Source organism: Bos indicus, chromosome 1 (genome assembly GCF_029378745.1).
Source record: "Bos indicus isolate NIAB-ARS_2022 breed Sahiwal x Tharparkar chromosome 1, NIAB-ARS_B.indTharparkar_mat_pri_1.0, whole genome shotgun sequence".
NCBI lineage: Eukaryota > Metazoa > Chordata > Mammalia > Artiodactyla > Bovidae > Bos > Bos indicus.
The window spans coordinates 102,678,892-102,698,659 of record NC_091760.1 but is presented as its reverse complement, the minus strand read 5'-3'; the positions used below and the strand labels follow the sequence as shown (position 1 = coordinate 102,698,659).

General features: G+C 32.8%; 1 protein-coding gene across 1 annotated transcript in view; it reads right to left on the bottom strand.

Annotated features, from left to right (window-relative positions):
* Positions 1 to 19,768, bottom strand: part of SI (sucrase-isomaltase) — a 114,039-nt gene that overhangs the window by 63,820 nt on the left and 30,451 nt on the right. The window contains exons 16-23 of the mRNA XM_019967875.2: positions 17,827 to 17,943; positions 15,764 to 15,918; positions 14,721 to 14,805; positions 13,772 to 13,828; positions 12,948 to 13,072; positions 11,016 to 11,104; positions 7,783 to 7,832; positions 6,318 to 6,488 (exon numbers count right to left, since the gene is read on the bottom strand). Coding sequence (XP_019823434.2) covers positions 6,318 to 6,488; positions 7,783 to 7,832; positions 11,016 to 11,104; positions 12,948 to 13,072; positions 13,772 to 13,828; positions 14,721 to 14,805; positions 15,764 to 15,918; positions 17,827 to 17,943 — 849 coding nt within the window. The remainder of the gene's footprint in view (positions 1 to 6,317; positions 6,489 to 7,782; positions 7,833 to 11,015; positions 11,105 to 12,947; positions 13,073 to 13,771; positions 13,829 to 14,720; positions 14,806 to 15,763; positions 15,919 to 17,826; positions 17,944 to 19,768) is intronic.

Sequence of the window (19,768 nt, the reverse complement as noted above, 5' to 3'; positions counted from 1 at the left end):
ATCTCTGCTTTTCAATATGCTATCTAGGTTGGTCATAACTTTCCTTCCAAGGAGTAAGCGTCTTTTAATTTCATGGCTGCAATCACCATCTGCAGTGATTTTGGAGCCCAAAAAGATAAAGTCTGACACTGTTTCCACGTCTATCTGCCATGAAGTGATGGGATGCCATGATCTTAGTTTTTTGAATGTTGAGTTTTAAGCCAACTTTTTCACTCTCCTCTTTCACTTTTATCAAGAGGCTTTTTAGTTCCTCTTCGATTCCTGCCATAAGTAAGGGTGGCGTCATCTGCATATCTGAGGTTACTGATATTTCTCCCGGCAATCTTGATTCCAGCTTGTGCTTCTTCCAGCCCAGCGTTTCTCATGATGTACTCTGGATATAAGTTAAATAAGCAGGGTGACAATATACAGCCTTGACATACTCCTTTTCCTATTTGGAACAAGTCTGTTGTATACTGTTGCTTCCTGACCTGCATATAAGTTTCTCAAGAGGCAGGTCAGGTGGTCTGCTATTCCCATTTCTTGAAGAATTTTCCACAGTTTATTGTGGTCCACACAGTCAAAGACTTTGGCATAGTCAATAAAGCAGATATAAATGTTTTTCTGGAACTTGTTTGCTTTTTTGATGATCCAGAAGATGTTGGCAATTTGATTTCTGCTTCCTCTGCCTTATGTAATATCAGCTTGAACATCTGGAAGTTCACAGTTCACGTACTGCTGAAGCCTGGCTTGGAGAATTTTGAGCATTATTTTACTAGTGTGTGAGATGAGTGCAATCATGCAGTAGCTTGAGCATTCTTTGACATTGCCTTTCTTTGGGATTGGAAAGAAAACTGACCTTTCCCAGTCCTGTGGCCACTGCTGAGTTTTCCAAATTTGCTGGCATGTTGAGTGCAACACTTTCACAGCATCATCTTTCAGGTTTTGAAAGAGCTCAATTGGAATTCCATCACCTCCACTAGCTTTGTTCATAGTGAAGCTTTCTAAGGCCCACTTGACTTCACATTCCAGGATGTCTGGCTCTAGGTCAGTGTTCACACCATCGTGATTATCTTGGTCTTGTACACTTTTTTGTACACTTCTTTTGTGTATTCTTGCCACATCTTCTTAATATCATCTGCTTCTGTTAGGTCCATACCATTTATGTCCTTTATCGAGCTCATCTTTGCATGAAATGTTCCCTTGGTATCTCTAATTTTCTTGAAGAGGTCTCTAGTCTTTCCCATTCTGTTGTTTTCCTCTATTTCTTTGCACTGATTGCTGAGGAAGACTTTCCTATCTCTCCTTGCTATTCTTTGGAACTCTGCATTCAGATGCTTATATCTTTCCTTTTCTCCTTTGCTTTTTGCTTCTCTTCTCTTCACAGTTATTTGTAAGGCCTCCTCAGACAGGCATTTTGCTTTTTTGCACTTCTTTTCCATGGGGATGGTCTTGATCCCTGTCTCCTGCACAATGTCACAAACCTCATTCCATAGCTCATCAGGCACTCTATCTATCAGATCTAGGCCCTTAAATCTATTTCTCACTTCCACTGTATAATCATAAGGGATTTGATTTAGGTCTTACCTGAATGGTCTAGTGGTTTTCCCTACTTTCTTCAATATAAGTCTGAATTTGGCAAAAGGATTTCATGATATGAGCCATAGTCAGCTCCTGGTCTCGTTTTTGCTGACTGTATAGAGCTTCTCCATCTTTGGCTGCAAAGAACATAATCAATTTTATTTCGATGTTGACCATCTGGTGATGTCCATGTGTAGAGTCTTCTCTTGTGTTGTTGGAAGAGAGTGTTTGCTATGACCAGTTCGTTTTCTTGGCAAAACTCTATTAGCCTTTGCCCTGCTTCATTCCATATTCCAGGGCCAAATTTGCCTGTTACCCCAGGTGTTTCTTGACTTCCAACTTTTGCATTCCAGTCCCCTATAATGAAAAGGACATCTTTTTTGCATGTTAGCTCTAAAAGGTCTTGTAGGTCTTCATAGAACCATTCAACTTCAGCTTCTTCAGTGTTACTGGTTGGGGCATAGATTTGGATTACCGTGGTATTGACTGGTTTGCCTTGGAAACGAACAGAGATCCTTCTGTCATTTTTGAGATTGCATCCAAGTACTGCATTTTGGACTCTTTTGTTGACCATAATGACTACTCCATTTCGTCTAAGGGATTCCTGCCCACAGTAGTAGATATAATCATCATCTGAGTTAAATTCATCCATTTCAGTCCATTTTAGTTCGCTGATTCCTAGAATGTCAACGTTCACTCTTGCCGTCTCTTGTTTGACCACTACCAATTTGCCTTGATTCATGGACCTGACATTCCTGGTTCCTATGCAATATTGCTCTTTACAGCATTGGACCTTGCTTCTATCACCAGTCACATCCACAGCTGGGTATTGTTTTTGCTTTGACTCCATCCCTTCATTCTTTCTGGAGTTATTTCTCCATTGATCTCCAGTAGTATATTGGGCACCTACCTACCCAGGGAGTTCCCCTTTCAGTATCCTATCATTTTGCCTTTTCATACTGTTCATGGGGTTCTCAAGGCAAGAGTACTGAAGTGGTTTGCCATTCCCTTCTCCAGTGGACCACATTCTCTCAGACCTCTCCACCATGACCTGCCCATCTTGGGTTGCCCCACACGGCATGGCTTAGTTTACAAATATAATAGTATATTGTAGTGTGTGTATATATATATATATGTGTGTGTATATATATATATATATATATCAGAGAAGGCAATTGCAACCCACTCCAGTACTCTTGCCTGGAAAATCTGATGGGCGGAGGAGCCTGGTAGGCTGCAGTCATGGGGTTGCTAAGAGTCGGACACAACTGAGTGACTTCACTTTCACTTTTCACTTTCACGCATTGGAGAAGGAAATGGCAATCTACTCCAGTGTTCTTGCATGGAGAATCCCAGGGGCAGGAGCCTGGTGGGCTGCCATCTATGGGGTCTCACAGAGTCGGACATGACTGAAGTGACTTAGCAGCACACATATATATATAATAGTATATTGGAGTGTATACTATTTATTCCATACACTATAATTTTCATTGTTGTTGTTGCTGTTTAGGCGTTTACTCATGTCGCAGTCTTAGGGACCCAAGGACTACAGCACACCAGACTTCCCTGTCCTTCACCATCTCCTGGAGCTTGTTCACACTCATGTCCTTTGAATCTGTAATGCCATCCAACTATCTCATTCTTTGTCATCCCCTTCTCCTCCTGCCTTTTATCTTTCCCAGCATAAGGTCTTTCCAATGAGTCAGCTCTTTGCATCAGGTAGCCAGGAAATTCAGCTTCTGTACCAGTCCTTCCAGTGAATATTCATGGTTGATTTCCTTTAGGATTGACTGCTTGGATCTCCTTGCAATCCAAGAGACTCTCAAGAGTCTTCTTCAATACCACAATTCAAAAACATCAATTCTTCAACACTCAGTTTTCTTTAAGACCCAACTCTCACATCTGTACATGACTACTGGAAAAATAATAGCTTTGACTACATAGACTTTTGTTGGCAAAGTAATGTCTCTGCTTCTTAATATGCTGTCTAGGTTTGTCATAGCTTTTCTTCCAAGGAGCAAGCATCCTTTGATGTCATAGCTGTAGTCACTGTCAGCATGATTTTAGAACCAAGAAAATAAAGTCTGTCACTGTTTCCATTGTTTCTCCATTTATATGCCTTAAAGTGACAGGACCAGATGTCATGATCTTAGTTTTTTGAATGTTGAGTTTTAAGCCAACTTTTTCACGCTCCTCCTTCATCTTCATTAAGAAGCTCTTTAGTTCTTCTGCACTTTTTGCCATAAGTGGGGTGTCATCTGCATATCTGGATTTATTGATATTTCTTTTTTCAATCTTGATTCCAGCTTGTTATTCATCCAACTTGGCATTTCACGTGATGTACTCTTCATGTAAGGTAAATAAGCAGGGTGACAATATACAACCTTGATGCACTCCTTTCCACATTTTGAATCAGTCTGTTGTTCCAGTTTGATTCTAACAGCTGCTTCTTGACCTGCATACAGATTTCTCAGGACGCAGGTAAGATGGTCTGATATTCCCATCTCTTTAAGAATTTCCCACAGCTTGTGATCCACACAAAGGCTTTACTGTAGTGAATGAAGCAAATTAGATGTTTTTCTAAAACTCTCTTGCTTTTTCCTTGATCCAATGGATGTTGGCAATTTGATCTCTGATTACTCTGCCTTTTCTTAATCCAGTCTATACATATGGTAATTCTCTGGTCATGTGCTGTTGAAGTGCAGCATGGAGAATTGTAGTTTGAACGTTCTTTGTCATTACCCTTCTTCCGGATTGGAATGAAAACTGACCTGTTCCAATCCTGTGGCCACTGCTGAGTTTTCCAAATTTTCTGGCATATTGAGTGCAGCACTTTCACAGCATTATCTTTTAAGATTTGAAATAGCTCAGCTGGAATTTCATCACCTCCACTAGCTTTGTTCCTAGTGGTGCTTTCTAAGACCCATTTGACTTATCACTCCACAATGTTTGGCTCCAGATGGATGAACACACCATTGATCTTATCTAGATCATTAAGAACTTTTTTGTATTGTTCTTCTGTGTATTCTTGCCACCTCTTCTTAATCTCTTCTGCTCTGTTAGCTCCATATTATTTCCGTCTTTATTGTGCCCATCTTTGCATGAAATGCTTTTCTCCTTTGCCTTTCACTTCTTTCAGCGTTTTGTAAGACCTCCTCAGACAACCATTTTACCTTTTTGAATTTCTTTTTATTGGGGATGGTTTTGATCACTGCCTCCTGTACAATGTTCTGACAAAATATGGTGCACTGGAGAAGGGAATGGCAAACCAAATCTTGCCTTGAGAATCCCATGAATGTTTTTTCATTGTTACAATATTACAAATTTTTGTTTGGTTACCGTTTATGACAGTGACAAAATTTACCACAATTTCATCTGTACAGTTTTTTTTTTTTTTTTTTTTTTATCCTTCATAGCTCTAATTTAGAAATAAAAAGTCATATAAAGATTAGAAGCTTAGAGGAATTAGAAAGATGTACTTCCAAGTGTCTTTGTAAATCTTTGTTGTTGTTTAATTGCTAAATAATATCCAACTCTTTTGTGACTTCATGGGCTATAGTCTGCCAGGCTCCTCTGTCTGTGGGATTTCCAGGCAAGAATACTACAGTGGGTTACCATTTCCTTCCAAAGGGAAACGTCCCAACCCAAGAATCAAACCCTTGTTCCCTGCACTGGCAGGAGTATTCTTTACTGCTGAGTCACCAAGTCCTCATAAATCTCTACATTAGCATAAAGCTAGAAATCAATATGAACTGGAATTATAAAAAACATATAATAAAATGATTTTGTATTGTGCCCCCATATAATCTTTACTAGACTCATAAAATTCTCAATAAGCCTAAGTTGTTTAATTTATATTGGTGAGTTCTTATAGTCACAGGAATATATATTTTATAGTATATTTACTAAATAAAAAAACAATTAACCAGTACATATTTTATGGAAATTCCTACATGGAAAACTCTGGGCTAGAGGGCTTAGGAGCTAGACAAAAACACTGCAAAATCATGTTATATATGTTAATTTAGAATTTATGCTAACATTACTAATAATTAGGATTATAGAAATGGTAGGAAAGTAAATGCCAATAAAAATCACTTCTATGTTTTAAATTATTTTATCTAACATAGTTAAGCAACATTATGACTAAATATTTCATTTTACTTATGAGGAAGCTGAGATATTAATCTATTATTTAAATGCACAAACTGCAGGTCTAGAATTGAACCCAGTTCTGGTACTTCTTTACCCTCTCTAGTACATTTGTCAAAGGAGGAAAGAATGAGGATAAGAAAGGGCCCACTATAAGGGAAGAGTGTTAACAAAAATTTGAAAAAGAATATTGATACAAGATATGTTGAGGACAAAAAGAACTTATGAAAGGAGAAGTGGGAAAAACTGAAGAAATGAATTCAATCAATAACTTAATGAGTCTTAAATGAGAAGTTAAAACATTTACATTTTTTATTTTTATTGTATGCAGTAGGTAAATTAGAGAAATGGAATAAAAAAATATTAGGAAGGCAGAGATAAGGGATGTCTAAGAAAAAATTGAATAGAGAGGGAGTAGTATGAATTAACCTTATGGTTGATATCTCAATATAAATTGAAATGACCTAAAATGGGATATAGCCAGCAAAAGGAAAATAAAACTAGAAATGTAATGAATAAAAAAATCACAAAACCATGAGCCTGAATGATTATATGTTAAAAATGACAGAATATGACACTAAAATATTTTAAGAGATTGTATTTACCTGGTTGGAAGCATCATAACTGAAATTGTAATGAGCTCTCAATGGTTGATTATCTTCTATCACTGAAACTTCTGTAACAGTGTTTATCAACCCAAGGACGTTTATAGTCTCAAATGCTAAAGCAGTTCCTTCTGGGTACGATGAATGCATACATGTGATATCTAGCCTGTTCTGGAAAATATATATATCAAATAGATGGTCACTGGATACAAATCAGAAATAAAAATACAATTGTATTTATAACAATGGATTAAATCTTATAGTTATAAATATATATAAATTATATTCTGTTTACCAAATAAAGACAATTAACCAACACACATTTTTATGAAAATTGCTAAGTGAAAAACTCTGAACCCAAAGGGTGTAAGAATTAGATAAAATTCTAAGAAAATATTTTGAATCTCACATAATTTAGAATTCATTTACACTGATATCATTAATAATTTAGTATTTAGTATTTATATATATATATATATATAATAAGTAAATAACCAATCATCTATCCCTACATTCTCAATGGCCCTTCATGTTCAAGTACCCTATATAAATATACTTATTATAAAAAAATTACATATATATACTATTTATATATAATTTTTATATATATACTATTTATATATAATTTATATATATATATACTATTTATATATAATTTATATGTATATACTATTTATATATAATATATAGTATTTATATATATATTATTTACATAATAATTTATATTATATATATTATTTATATATACATATTATTTATATGTAATATAAATTATATTATATAAATTATATATACTAATTATATATAAGTATTTATATTTATATAAATATTTATACAAATATAAAAGTATATATAATAATTATAAATATATAAGTATATGTTTATACTTATTGTAAAAAATTAAAATTTTTTTGTATATATGCCATAAAATTATTTTCAGAGATAAATTATGCATGATGCAAATCATGTATATCCCTTCTCATTCTAGGCTTAATGTTGGTGAAGAATAACTTAGCTTTAACAAAAAAAAAAATATATGAAGAAATCTAACTTCTACAAGAAGCATTGCTACTAATTATTCAAAATTTAACCTTGTGCAAAGCGTTTTCATTTTCACCCCAAATGCATGACAGTCACTGCTATGATTGGTATATTAAAACATTGTCAAATATACTGAGATTATTTTCCTAAGATCTGCTTAAACAAGACATAGTGCATCAAGAACTCTAATGATTTTGTGTACAAACTTCATCATCAGAAACTCATCTATCATATTGAAGTATACTATTATATTGAAACATAAAAATCTAAGGTAATTCATATACAATTTAATAATTTAAATTAAATGATTTTTTCCATTTCTTTCCATTGATCTTTGGAGAGAAATGCACTTTTCCAAGAAAAGGCACAATCTAGACATTAACAAGCTATTATATTTAACTATGTGTTCAAGGAGAATGCTTACATTAGAAACTGAAAATGTATATAAAATGTAGTTGCCCTTTTGGATGGTATCTGTAATGGGGGAAAAATAAGTTATCAGATCAAAATAATGTCAAATTTTTATTTTATTATTACAGTTAGACAACACAGGAACATTTTTTAAAATAAGTATTATTTATTAAGCAAATTAAATAAATTCTTTTCATTAAACTTCTTAATTATCTTTAAATAAAATAACTTTGGTAGTTTATTTTCCCAGGAAGTAAAGGTAATAAATGCATCTTTGCCCAGTTTGATTTTTCAGACCAGTAAAATCGTTCTAGAAATTCAGAGAATGCAAACTTGTAGAAAATATATACAATTATAACTATTGTTTTGAATAATATTTTATCTCTCTCTAATAAACTGTGTAACAAGAAGTTTATCTTGGGAAGACATGGGACACCGCAATATTGTTTTGCATCTTTCAATTTTTTTTTCATTATCTAAAGGACTGAATGTGGAGACATATTAAAGATTCATGTACACTTTAATGAGAAAAAATGGAAGAAAATAATTATTTTCTGCATCATATATGAAACATAGCATTTTTATCAACATGTTTCTTTAACAGGAAACTATAGATTATAACTAAAATATTTGGGAGAAAATAGAGTGGAAAATATAAAGAGAATCCTAGGATTTATATAGACTACTTTGAGTAACATTAATTAACTTAAAATTTTAATCCTAGGGAATAAAATTAAAATCAGAATCTGAATTGAAGGTTATTTTGCTGTTTATGTATTTGATTATTCAGAAAATTCTGATTTTAACTTTTTAACACACTTAAGTATATAGTCATCATATTAGATGACTGATTAAATCATAACTCCATATTTTAACCATCTTATATGAAGTAAGAGAAGGAAATGGCAGCCCACTCCAGTGTTCTTGCCTGGAGAATCCCAGGGATGGGGGAGCCTGGTGGGCTGCCGTCTATGGGGTCGCACAGAGTCGGACACGACTGAAGTGACTTAGCATAGCATAGCATATGAAGTAAATTATCAATATAGTTTTTAATAATTTATTTATTTTTTATTGAGGGATAATTGCTTTACAGAATTTTGCTGTTTTCTGTCAAACCTCAACATGAATCAGCCATAGGTAAATTTTTGCAAGTAGGAAAAATTAATGAACTTGGAAACAAATAATTTGAGAAATAAGAATAACCTTAAAGTCAAGTCTCACATGCTACCAATAGAGGTATTGTCTCAACAAAATTCTTTACCTGATGATTATGAACAGTTTATTAATGTTTCTGCTGAAATCCACTCTTACTGAGTTTCTATGTAATAAGTGTTTGGAATTTATACTCAGGTCAGAGCTAACCTTAGTATGCTTAGACTCTAACATATTGAGTGAGAAAGAGAAGTCTGGTGTGCTGAAGTAGAATGAAAAATGGAGAACAGTAAGGAAAGATTTGTGTGAGAGTGCATGTGTGCATGTGTGTGTATGTAAAATCTACAGGACATGGTGAGTACTCTGGATGTTGGTAAAGACTGTGGCTCCTGAATATAATGGTGAATTTTTAGAGGGTTTTGAGCAAAGAGGTGAGCAGAAAGAGATAATTTGAATCATCTTCTAAAGGGCTTACTCTATCTGCCAGTTGGTAAAGAGAATGTAAAAAGAGGTGGCTGACAAGAGCCATCAACCTATAGACTGATTAGGGAGCTATTGCAGTAATTAGAATGAAAAGTAGTGATGATAACAATGGTCGAGTTGATAAGATTCCTAGATCAAGATGGAACCAAAAGAGATTCCTAGATAAGAGTGAACCGTAAAGTTGTTGGCATCTTGTAGAGATGAAGTTACCATCAACTGACAAGTGGAAGACAATGCATTTAATGGAGCAGATATACTGTGGTAATTTACATATTCACAGGCAGGTAAGACTTCAAAAAGAACAGAATTTTTTCAAAGATTCCATATTTTTCAAATTGTAAGAGAACACACCAATAAATAGACTATTTCTTGGAGCTTAGTTAGAGATATTGGATGCTTCATATACTATAATAGGCTACCCAGGTGGCTCAGTGGTAAAGAAGCTGCCTGCTAATGCAGGAGACACAAGAGATGAAGGTTCCATCCCTGGGTTGGGAAAATCCCTTGGAGGAAGAAATGGCACCTCAGTATTCTTGCCTCAAAAATCCAGTGGGCAGAGGAGCCTCACGGGCTACAGTCCATGGGGTTGCAAAAGAGTCAGACATGACTGAGCACCCAGGCAGGCCATATACTATAAAACATCTGAGAAGTAGTGAGCTATAATAGAAGGTAAACTATAATTTTTATACACACATGTATAAAACATGTATCTAAGAGTCCTCTATTAAAAAATGAGATTAAAAAACCTTAAATTTATGAGTGTTTATAATTGACTAAGTAAATCCAAACAGATTAATTTTCTATAGCATAATTTAATATTAGAAAGAATGATTCTATTTTTATTCCCTTGATGTACTGAATTCTCAACTTTTGGGCTAATTAATTAGAAGACATTTAATAATTCAAATAAATAATGACATTTATATGGTAAAATCCTTATCTCAAATAATTTGACATTAAATATTTTTATTGAAGTATAGTTGATTTACAACACTTCAGGTAAAGTTATTCAGTTAAACATATTTATATATATACACATATGTATATTTCTTTTTTGGATTCTTTTCCATTACAGTTCATTAAAAGATACTGAATATAGTTTGCTGTGCTATATACTAGGTCCTGGTTGTTTATATATTTTATATATGGTATTGTGTATTTGTTAATCTCAAATTACCAATTTATTCCTCCTTTCTACATTGAGTAAACTTTAATGTTGGTTTTCTTTTACAGTAATAAAATTTTAGTTTTAACCACTATAATCATCTAAGATAGTTGAAAATAGGATGCAATTTACACATCTGTGAACTTATTAACTACTTTAATTTTTATTCAATAATCTAATAAATAAAAGTATCTACACTTGTCAAAGATGTTTACAATAAACCAAGAGAGAAAACTAAATGTTGTAATTAAATATACATAATTTAAATAGCAATGCTAAATTATATAAAGTTACCTAAACTCTTAAGATAGATAATAAAACAGAAATTAGAAATTTAAAAAAAAATTAAAACTTGTGACATTTTTAAATGAATGTAATTTCATAATAAAAGCAAAACTTCCCATCATCAAAATAAACATTTTTAAGCATATCACTTTGAAACTTACCTTTAGTTTCTCCATCATCCCAGAAAAAGTCTCCTTTTGCTGTGTTATTATCATTTAATGCAATTATAAGTCCTAGAGGGTTCTTTCGGCTGTTAAGTAAGTTTGGGTGTATTTATGAGTAAATATAAATTTATAATAGTAAAATATCCTATAAATAAATCCATTTCAACATGAGGATTTGTAGGATTTCTGCACAAAAAACATTGATATCAGTAAAATTCATGTCTATTTTTATTAATAATTTATCAATGAGAAAAGTAATTTATATATTTGGAAAATAAATGAAAGAAATAAATACAATAAATATAGTATGGAACTTCTTGGAGGCTAAGACACCACCATCAAAATTGAAACAGTAAAATAATATTTCAATTCAAACAACAAAATTAAATATATCTTATGAAGTACCATATGTATTTGTCACAAATATATTAACCCTGAATTGCAATGCATCAAGGTTACAAAACAATGAAAAAAACTATAAAATAAACTTTTAAATGCCAAGTAGAATCTCTAATAATCATAAAAATGAAGGTAATTATACCATGTGAAATGAAATGTGGTTAATATTTTTTTAGTTGTATATTACTATTGGTTTCTAAACTTAAAATGAGGCTGTATAGTCCAGGTAACTGCTCTATACAGAATATATTCTTTCTAGCATACACTTATCAGAGCGTATGTTTCTCTCATTTGATACATCTCTAGAGTATAACTAATGATTTTGAGAACATAATCATGAAACATTGAGAATATGAAAATAATTCTAGGAAACAAACCTAATTACATGACTAACTAGTTTAATTCATTCACTCATAAATTTGTTCCTTCAACAAATATCTAGGGAAAACCAGGAGCTTATCCCATAGTAGGGCTTCCCTGATAGCTCAGTTGGTAAAGAATCTGCTTGCATTGCAGGAGACCCCGGTTCGATTCCTGGGTCGGGAAGATCCCCCAAGGCTACCCACTCCAGTATTCTGGCCTAGAAAATTCCATGGACTGTATAGTCCATGGGGTCACAAAGAGTCGGACACGACTGAGGGACTTTCACTTTCACTTTCTTTCACTTTCATTCCATAATAGGGTGACACTATTGGTATGTGAACTGAAGTGTGAAAAGTTGCGTCCCTGCCTTCATGGAGTATATAGTTGAGGAGAACAGACATACTACATATAAGAACAAGTAAAAATATAATTACATATATTCTTAATGCTATGAATAAAATACAGCAGGGTAAGGAACATAGAGTGACTATCTGTTGAGGTGTTGTAGAACATGGGGAAATGTGTAGATGCAATATGACACATTCTGTCCATATACCCAGAATGAATTTTGCAAGATGAAGTACCAGAATTTTCAAGTTTCTCCTTTTTTCTAAGTAGTTCTAAAATGTATTCTTACTGAACAACTTAATTTCTATATCATTCTTTACCTATACAGAAATATCTACCTTGTTTATTGACTTTAAACATTTTACCTGGAAAACAATCATTTTGACATTTATATATTGATGATACAAACAGGTAACAACTGACACTTTAATCAATTATATAACATTTAATATTTCACTATTTAGTAATAATCAGCAACTAATTTTAATTATATATATTCTTTACAGAAATAAGTCAGTACAGTTTTGACACAGGAGATAAAGTTCTAATCTAATTATGCTCATTTTTTTAATTAAAAGGTTGTTGTAATATATTAATACATAATTTGATTCTTTATTCTTTTTATAACTATGAAAGTTATATGTAAGAATCCCTTGCATTAAATATCTTCTGGTTAAAAAGCTAAATATCAATCATTGATTTTTTAATAAATATGTGAAACATTAAATATTAAATTATAGTTCAGATTTCAATTAATGCCTTTTGCAGAGTTGGACAGGACTGAGCAACTGAACTGAACCGAACTGAACTGAATTTTACCTTGCTGTTGTAGTTACAGCAGGTTGTTGAAAGGGGATAATGTAACCGCCTCTAAGATGTAATCCTATTTTGTCTGCTGGAAGCTGCATATCAACACGTTGTTTTCTCCATGGCTTTTTTACACCCTAATATTTGGAAAATAAAAAGTAATTTCACAAGAATTACACATAAAATTTACACAGAGAAATAATTCTTATTATGAGCCATTCATGTCATTTTAGTGAATAGTAACATGTTGTTTCCTAACTTTTAAAGAAACTTCTTCAGTTTACTGAATAAATTTGGCTAAAAATAAATTCAGTTTAACAAAAAGAATCACCATAGAGAAATCCATTTCCTTTCCACAATAATTAATAATATTCTTAATTAGTCCTATTTTTATTCTTTGTTTTCGGTTAAAGTTAACCAGGTCTCTTGAAAGGATTAAAAAAAATCTTTCTTATAAAAAATAAAGGTTCTGCTTAGCAAATATAAGTGCACTGCAAAATACTTCCCTTTAAAATACACAATTTTTCTGGAAGAATATGTAAAATAGGAAAAGTATTAAAATAAGTTACCAATTCTTCTTAAAGTTACTCTTGACCTTTTACTTCCACAGTTTAAGATGGATAACTACACTGAAGAATATACTTCATATTAATCATGTGCAATGGAACATATACCTGCTCACATGTAAAAAAATATATACCTGTGCAGACTTTTATGCATTATTAAAATCTGAAGTTGTTATTTTTTAGAATAATAACAGAAATATTGTTAATTTCCCATGTATAAATGTTGGACAATATATACTTTTGAACTATTATTATATTAGGTTTACTTACAGTTTCAAAGTCATACCAAGTGGCATCAGGGATGTATGCACTCACTGTTTCTGCACCCTAAAATAAAGCAAAATAATGTATATGTGGAGAAGGAGATGGCAACCCATTCCAATATTCTTGCCTGGAAAATCCCATGGACAGAGAAACCTGGTGGGCTATAGATTCCATGGGGTTGCAAAGAGTCAGGCACAACTTAGCAATTAAACAACAACAATTTATATGTAGATATATATATTTTACTTCTATATGTAACAGAAAAGAGTCACATCAAATGTCAGATTTTCATAGTGAAGTGAAAAGCTTCCTTTGTATGTTACACTACAATATTTTCTATATATAACAAAAGGCTATTTTAATAGTTTTAGATACTTTCATAATATACAATATTCCAAAAGCAAAGATGAAATAAATTTTAGTGGCAACTAAAAAAATGGATGCATATATTTGTATCATTATCATCTGCATGGTAAGCGTGAGTGTGAACACATTCATTTCTATATATTTCTATGACATACCAACTTTTAAGTAACAGGCAAAATCCAAATATTTCATTCCACTATTTTTTCAACATTTTCATATGATCTATTGGCTTTCAAGTTCTCCTTTATTTACAGTATAGCACAATTTCAATGTCTATGACTACATGAATGACAGTTATTTGTTACTATTATAAGATTTGATATGTTTCATAAATAAAGCTTTCTTTTGTGGAAGAATACTAATTTTATACAATTTCTTCTCCCCAGTACATATTATATACTTGAAAAGCATAAATCTACTTAATATACTTATAACTTTTCAAAATTTCTTCTATGTTTTAGAATTTAATTAAACACTTATCAGTTTGAAGCATTCTACTGAGTAACATTTGTTACCCAGATGTTTTGTAATTTAGTGTGGATTTGATTACACAAAATTCCCTTTAAAATTTATTAAAATTGTATCCTACCTGTCTCAATACAGGGGTTATAAGTAATGAGGGGCCCCATAAGAACTGAGTATCTTCAATCCAGCTATTAGTATCCTCATAAAACCTAAGAACAATGACAGTGTTTACAACATAAAGATAAAAAATGTTAATCCAAACATGTCAATTTATTATCTTTTAAGTTATTCCCTGGGAATAATCATTGTCTTTAATTTTGCTTGATATGTAAAATTGACTTTATAACGTCAAAACTGACTTAATATGTAATTTTGAATCTATAATTATTAATGCATCCTTATGGTACACCTGACACTCAAGAAAAAGGAACATAGAAAGGAAAGTAGAAAGTGAAAAAAGGTGGGAAAGAGGAAATTACTTCATTTGGGACTCAAAAAAATAGTCTATCATATATGATAAATAAACAACTATAAAAATAAAAAGTATAATAAACTACTCTTCTGTTTACTTCATTTTTTCCCATAAAATAGGTTCATGAACTATCAGAAATCCTTCATATTCTACTTTCCTCCTTTTTATACTTTTTCCTTATAAACTTCAATTTGACTTGGACTTGAAGGGATCTTTAGTCATTTCTTGAGGAACGACCTTGTTTTCATCAAGAGATACAAAGACAGGCACAATTCATTGCTTTATAACTATACTATATGTGATTTCTATTTAGATAATTTTCACAATATGCGTGATTATATTTTTAATATTTTCTTGTTTATTTACTGATATTTAATGTTTTATTTGGTAAATAATATTAAATGATATTTAATATATGTTTAATATTATATATTTAATATTACTTACTGGTATACTTTAATATATTCTACATATTTCTTTCCTTTTAAGTTCTATACAATATCACATTTATAGATTGAACTTATCCATTTCACCAAATTAATTATATTTACTATCATTTCACATTTCACCAAATAATTTACATAAATGTCAAGAAAAGCATCAGAAAGCCACATTACATCTTGATCTACTCTTAATTTTTTATTATTTGTCTGAATATAATTTGAAAGACTGAAATTCTTGAACATAGTACTCACTCATGAAGAAAAGGCCTTGCTACTGTTTCTCCAAACATATGGGCTTTATAAAATAGAGTATAAAGGAAAGGTAACAAGGCATAGCGAATATTCAAATAGTGTTTTGATGATTTAACCAAAAGAGAATCCTTTCCAAAAAATGCTGGATCCTGATGCTGTGGGATAAACAGAGAAATTGAAATAAGAAAGTTAGAATATGAATACAAATTGAAACATAAGCGTTTAATCTATTTTTGAAAACCAAAATGTGTACTTTGTGGCATGCTTATAAAAAGTTGAGATGACCCCTATTTCATTACTGAAGTATATGAATTTCTAGTTTTTATGTTTTCATTTTGATATATATACTAATTAAACTTTATTTTAAAGTGGACATTTCCCTTTTGAATACACATTCTTGGAGAAGATAAAACATATTTTAACAAAGTATTCTTCATTTCTATTATTTGTGGTAGATTGGACTATTGGTCCCAATTTTCATGCCTCCTTGTACCCACAATTTCTGTTATATAACTCTTATTAGTATCTACCTCTAACAGTGGAATGCATTTCCCCACTATTTGACTTTGTGCTCAGCTACATGATATACTCTGACCAATGTAGTGTTAGGACACGGGACACCGTCAAGTAAGGGCTTGAAACGTGCTTGGATTGCCAAAGAATTTGCTGCCTTGCACCTTGTCACTGCTATTAGAACAATAAGCTCAAACAGTCTGCAAACCAAGGGACACAACGAACAGAGCCATCTGGTCAGCCTTGTAGGCTTGCAACCAGCAAGAAGGACAGCCTTCTTGCTGAGCCTAAGCTAGCTCAGTTGACTCTTTCAGCCAAGCTGTAATGATGTAAGCAAACCTGCTTAGGTTTCCTCAAACCAGCTACTGCCTGCCTGGATACACCATAATGTTTACGCCAAAGCCACAGTTTCCTTTGGCTGCTTCCTGGAAATCAATGAGCTTGGTGGGATATATAAGACCCATGCCAAGGAGATACAGGTCTTTCCCAGTGGTCAACTTTGCCTTGCGGACTCCCTATCGGATGAGTCAAAATTTCCGTTGAACTGGGCTGTAGGATATAACTCTTTATCAAACCTCCTTCTTTGCCTTCATCTGCTTTCAGATTTAGGCCTGAATTGTGATCTGAAGCTCTCTCCACTTTCTCCTTCTTCCTCTTCTTTATCCACCACAAGTATTTCAGCAATAAATTGCTAACGTTTCTAACTCTGTCTTGGTGTCTGTTTTTTGGAGGACATAAATGAACACAAGTATAATTTAATTCACATGAGGATCTCCCAAGAACACAAATTTCTTGAAGCATCACTTAGGTGGATTAGGAAATAACGACTATCCAGTTTATACCTTTTACTTCTGTATTGTCATGCTTCCTTCCAGGCGGAGCTCTGAGTGGCTGTCCTTCTTCTCAAAGAGAATTAAGCCCCATTGTGTGTACGGTGAATAATTTCTTAACCAGTATGCACTTAATTGACTTAATGCTTTCACCTAATTTTCTCATTCCCTCTAAGAAATATGCCTATGAGAGCCCATAGCTCAGGGTTGGTAGATTAACCTCCCACCAGTTCAGATGCATGTTTACAAAGTGTTAGTTTTATTTTTTTCCCCACCTGTCATTACAGTTTTACTTATTAAAGAAAAATTATGGACCCAAACTACTTTGCAAGTGTCTTTAATTTCTTGGGTATCTTTAATAAAAGAAAAATGATAAATCCTTAAGAATATATTCTATTTATGAAAGAAAAGTTACCTGGAACTTATTATTAGAATGTAAGAATTCAGACTCAAAAAGCTTTGTCATTAACTTAAAATATTATAATTTCACACATGTGTACATGTGTTAGGCTTAAAATATTTCTGCAATACTGTCATGATTTCCTTATTTGATCATAGTTTTATATATAAAATACAGACCTTGAGATGAGGAGTTCCAACTCGTCTTTGTGAATTATACCACAAACTTTCAGACCAGATCTCTATACATATACATTTAAGTACATTGCTAAAAATAGGATTATGTTTTATTTCGAAACATGGAGAACAAGAGGCATTTACCTCATATCCATCAGCGTTATGGTTTCTGGCATACGGATAAAAAGCTCCAAGTTGCATCCACCTTCTGCAAAGCTCTTCTGTGGTCTCAGCCACAAACCCACAGATATCTGCTCCAACCTAAATAACATATATATCTATTATTTATATTGTAAAAATTCTCAAATTTTCCCAGGGCATCACATTTATACAACTGATTAATCTGTACCAATTTATAGTCTTTGTTTTACTGTCTTACTACTCCTCCTTGGTCTAATTGATTTTGGATTTTTGCCACACACTTGCCTCTAATTCAATGTATAAAGCTGAAACTTAGTTATTAAAATGTGTGGCTTCTTAATCCAAAACTCACCATCTGTGATTTGACTTTCCCTATTTATATTGCTGTAGGAGTAAAAGAGTAAAAATATTGCCAGATGTATGATCACATATAATTGCACTTTTTGTCCCTCAAGAACTCTTCAGAAAAAATGACTACTTAACTATTCAGTATTTAATGTTTACAGGCATTTCTCTGTTTTTGTAAGTGATATATATGTATCTATGCTGCTGCTGTTAAGTCACTTCAGTCATGTCCGACTCTGTGCGACCCCATAGACGGCAGCCCACCAGGCTCCCCCGTCCCTGGGATTCTCCAGGCAAGAACACTGGAGTGGGTTGCCATTTCCTTCTCCAATGTGAGAAAGTGAAAAGTAAAAGTGAAGTCGCTCAGTCTGTCCGACTCCTAGCGACCCCATGGACTGCAGCCCACCAGCCTCCTCCGTCCATGGGATTTTCCAGGCAAGAGTACTGGAGTGGGGTGCCATCGCCTTCTCCAATATGTATCTATAAATAATATATAATACTATTTTGCATTCTTATTAGCTTTACATAAATGCCATGTATGTGTTATACGGCATCTCACTTCTCAAAGAATTATTTTTGTGAGATGCAATTAGGTTAATATGGCTGCAGTTCTCTATTGTATGGGATCCCATCACTACAAAATATGATTGTATGAAGTGTGTATATAAGCATCTTTGTGAATATATATGTATATAAGACTACGTTCCTGACTTATTGGAAAAGTATATTTTTTAAATCAAAACTAGTTGTAACTTGTCAGGTAACATTTAACAGGAGGATTTCTGCATGCTGTTTTCTATTTCTCGAGGATTCTTTGTTCCTTATCAGTTCCTATTCCAAGAATGAGTAGAGCTGCACACCATTCTCAGGACTGAGGTCATAGGATGAGACATACAGTGACTCGTTTCAGTGTCAGCAACCTTGTATGTATTAGACTATCCATACCGGGGCTATTGATAAAATTTCATCTTGTGTAATAGCTGAGTAATCACATAAGCTTGCATTTCTGCTAATAAAGCACTCTTGCTCCATCAGAGCTCAGGTCCCTGTCTTTCTTTCTTTCTTTCTTTCTTTCTTCCTCTCTCTTTCTCTCTTTCACTTTATCGTCGACTCTGGACCACCAGGTTCTGAGTCCATTAAAGGACCCCAACAATAACTACTTATAGTGAGTACAGTCACAATACAGGAATGTTCCCACTTGCTTCATTTTCTTGCTGATTTCTGATATTTTCAGGTTTTTAATTTTTATCACCTTATATATTAATGCATTTCATCAAAGTTTTTACTTGCATGGCTCTTATTACTAGGAAAGTTGAGAATTTTTTCACGTTTTTTTTAGTCCATATGTATTTCTCTTTCTATAGAATTGCTTGACATGTCCTTTGCTGATTTTTCTACTCTCTTACCTTTTACAGATTTATAGTAGGTTATTTAAATTAAATATTACTCATTTATTACTTATATGAATTGAATATATAATTTTCCAGTAGTAGGAAACATTTTATTTTAATTTTTAAAATAGACATTAGATGAACAGAAATTTTCATTTTGTAACCAAATTTGTTTCTTTATTAGTTGTGCCTCTGTGCTCTGTTTAAGA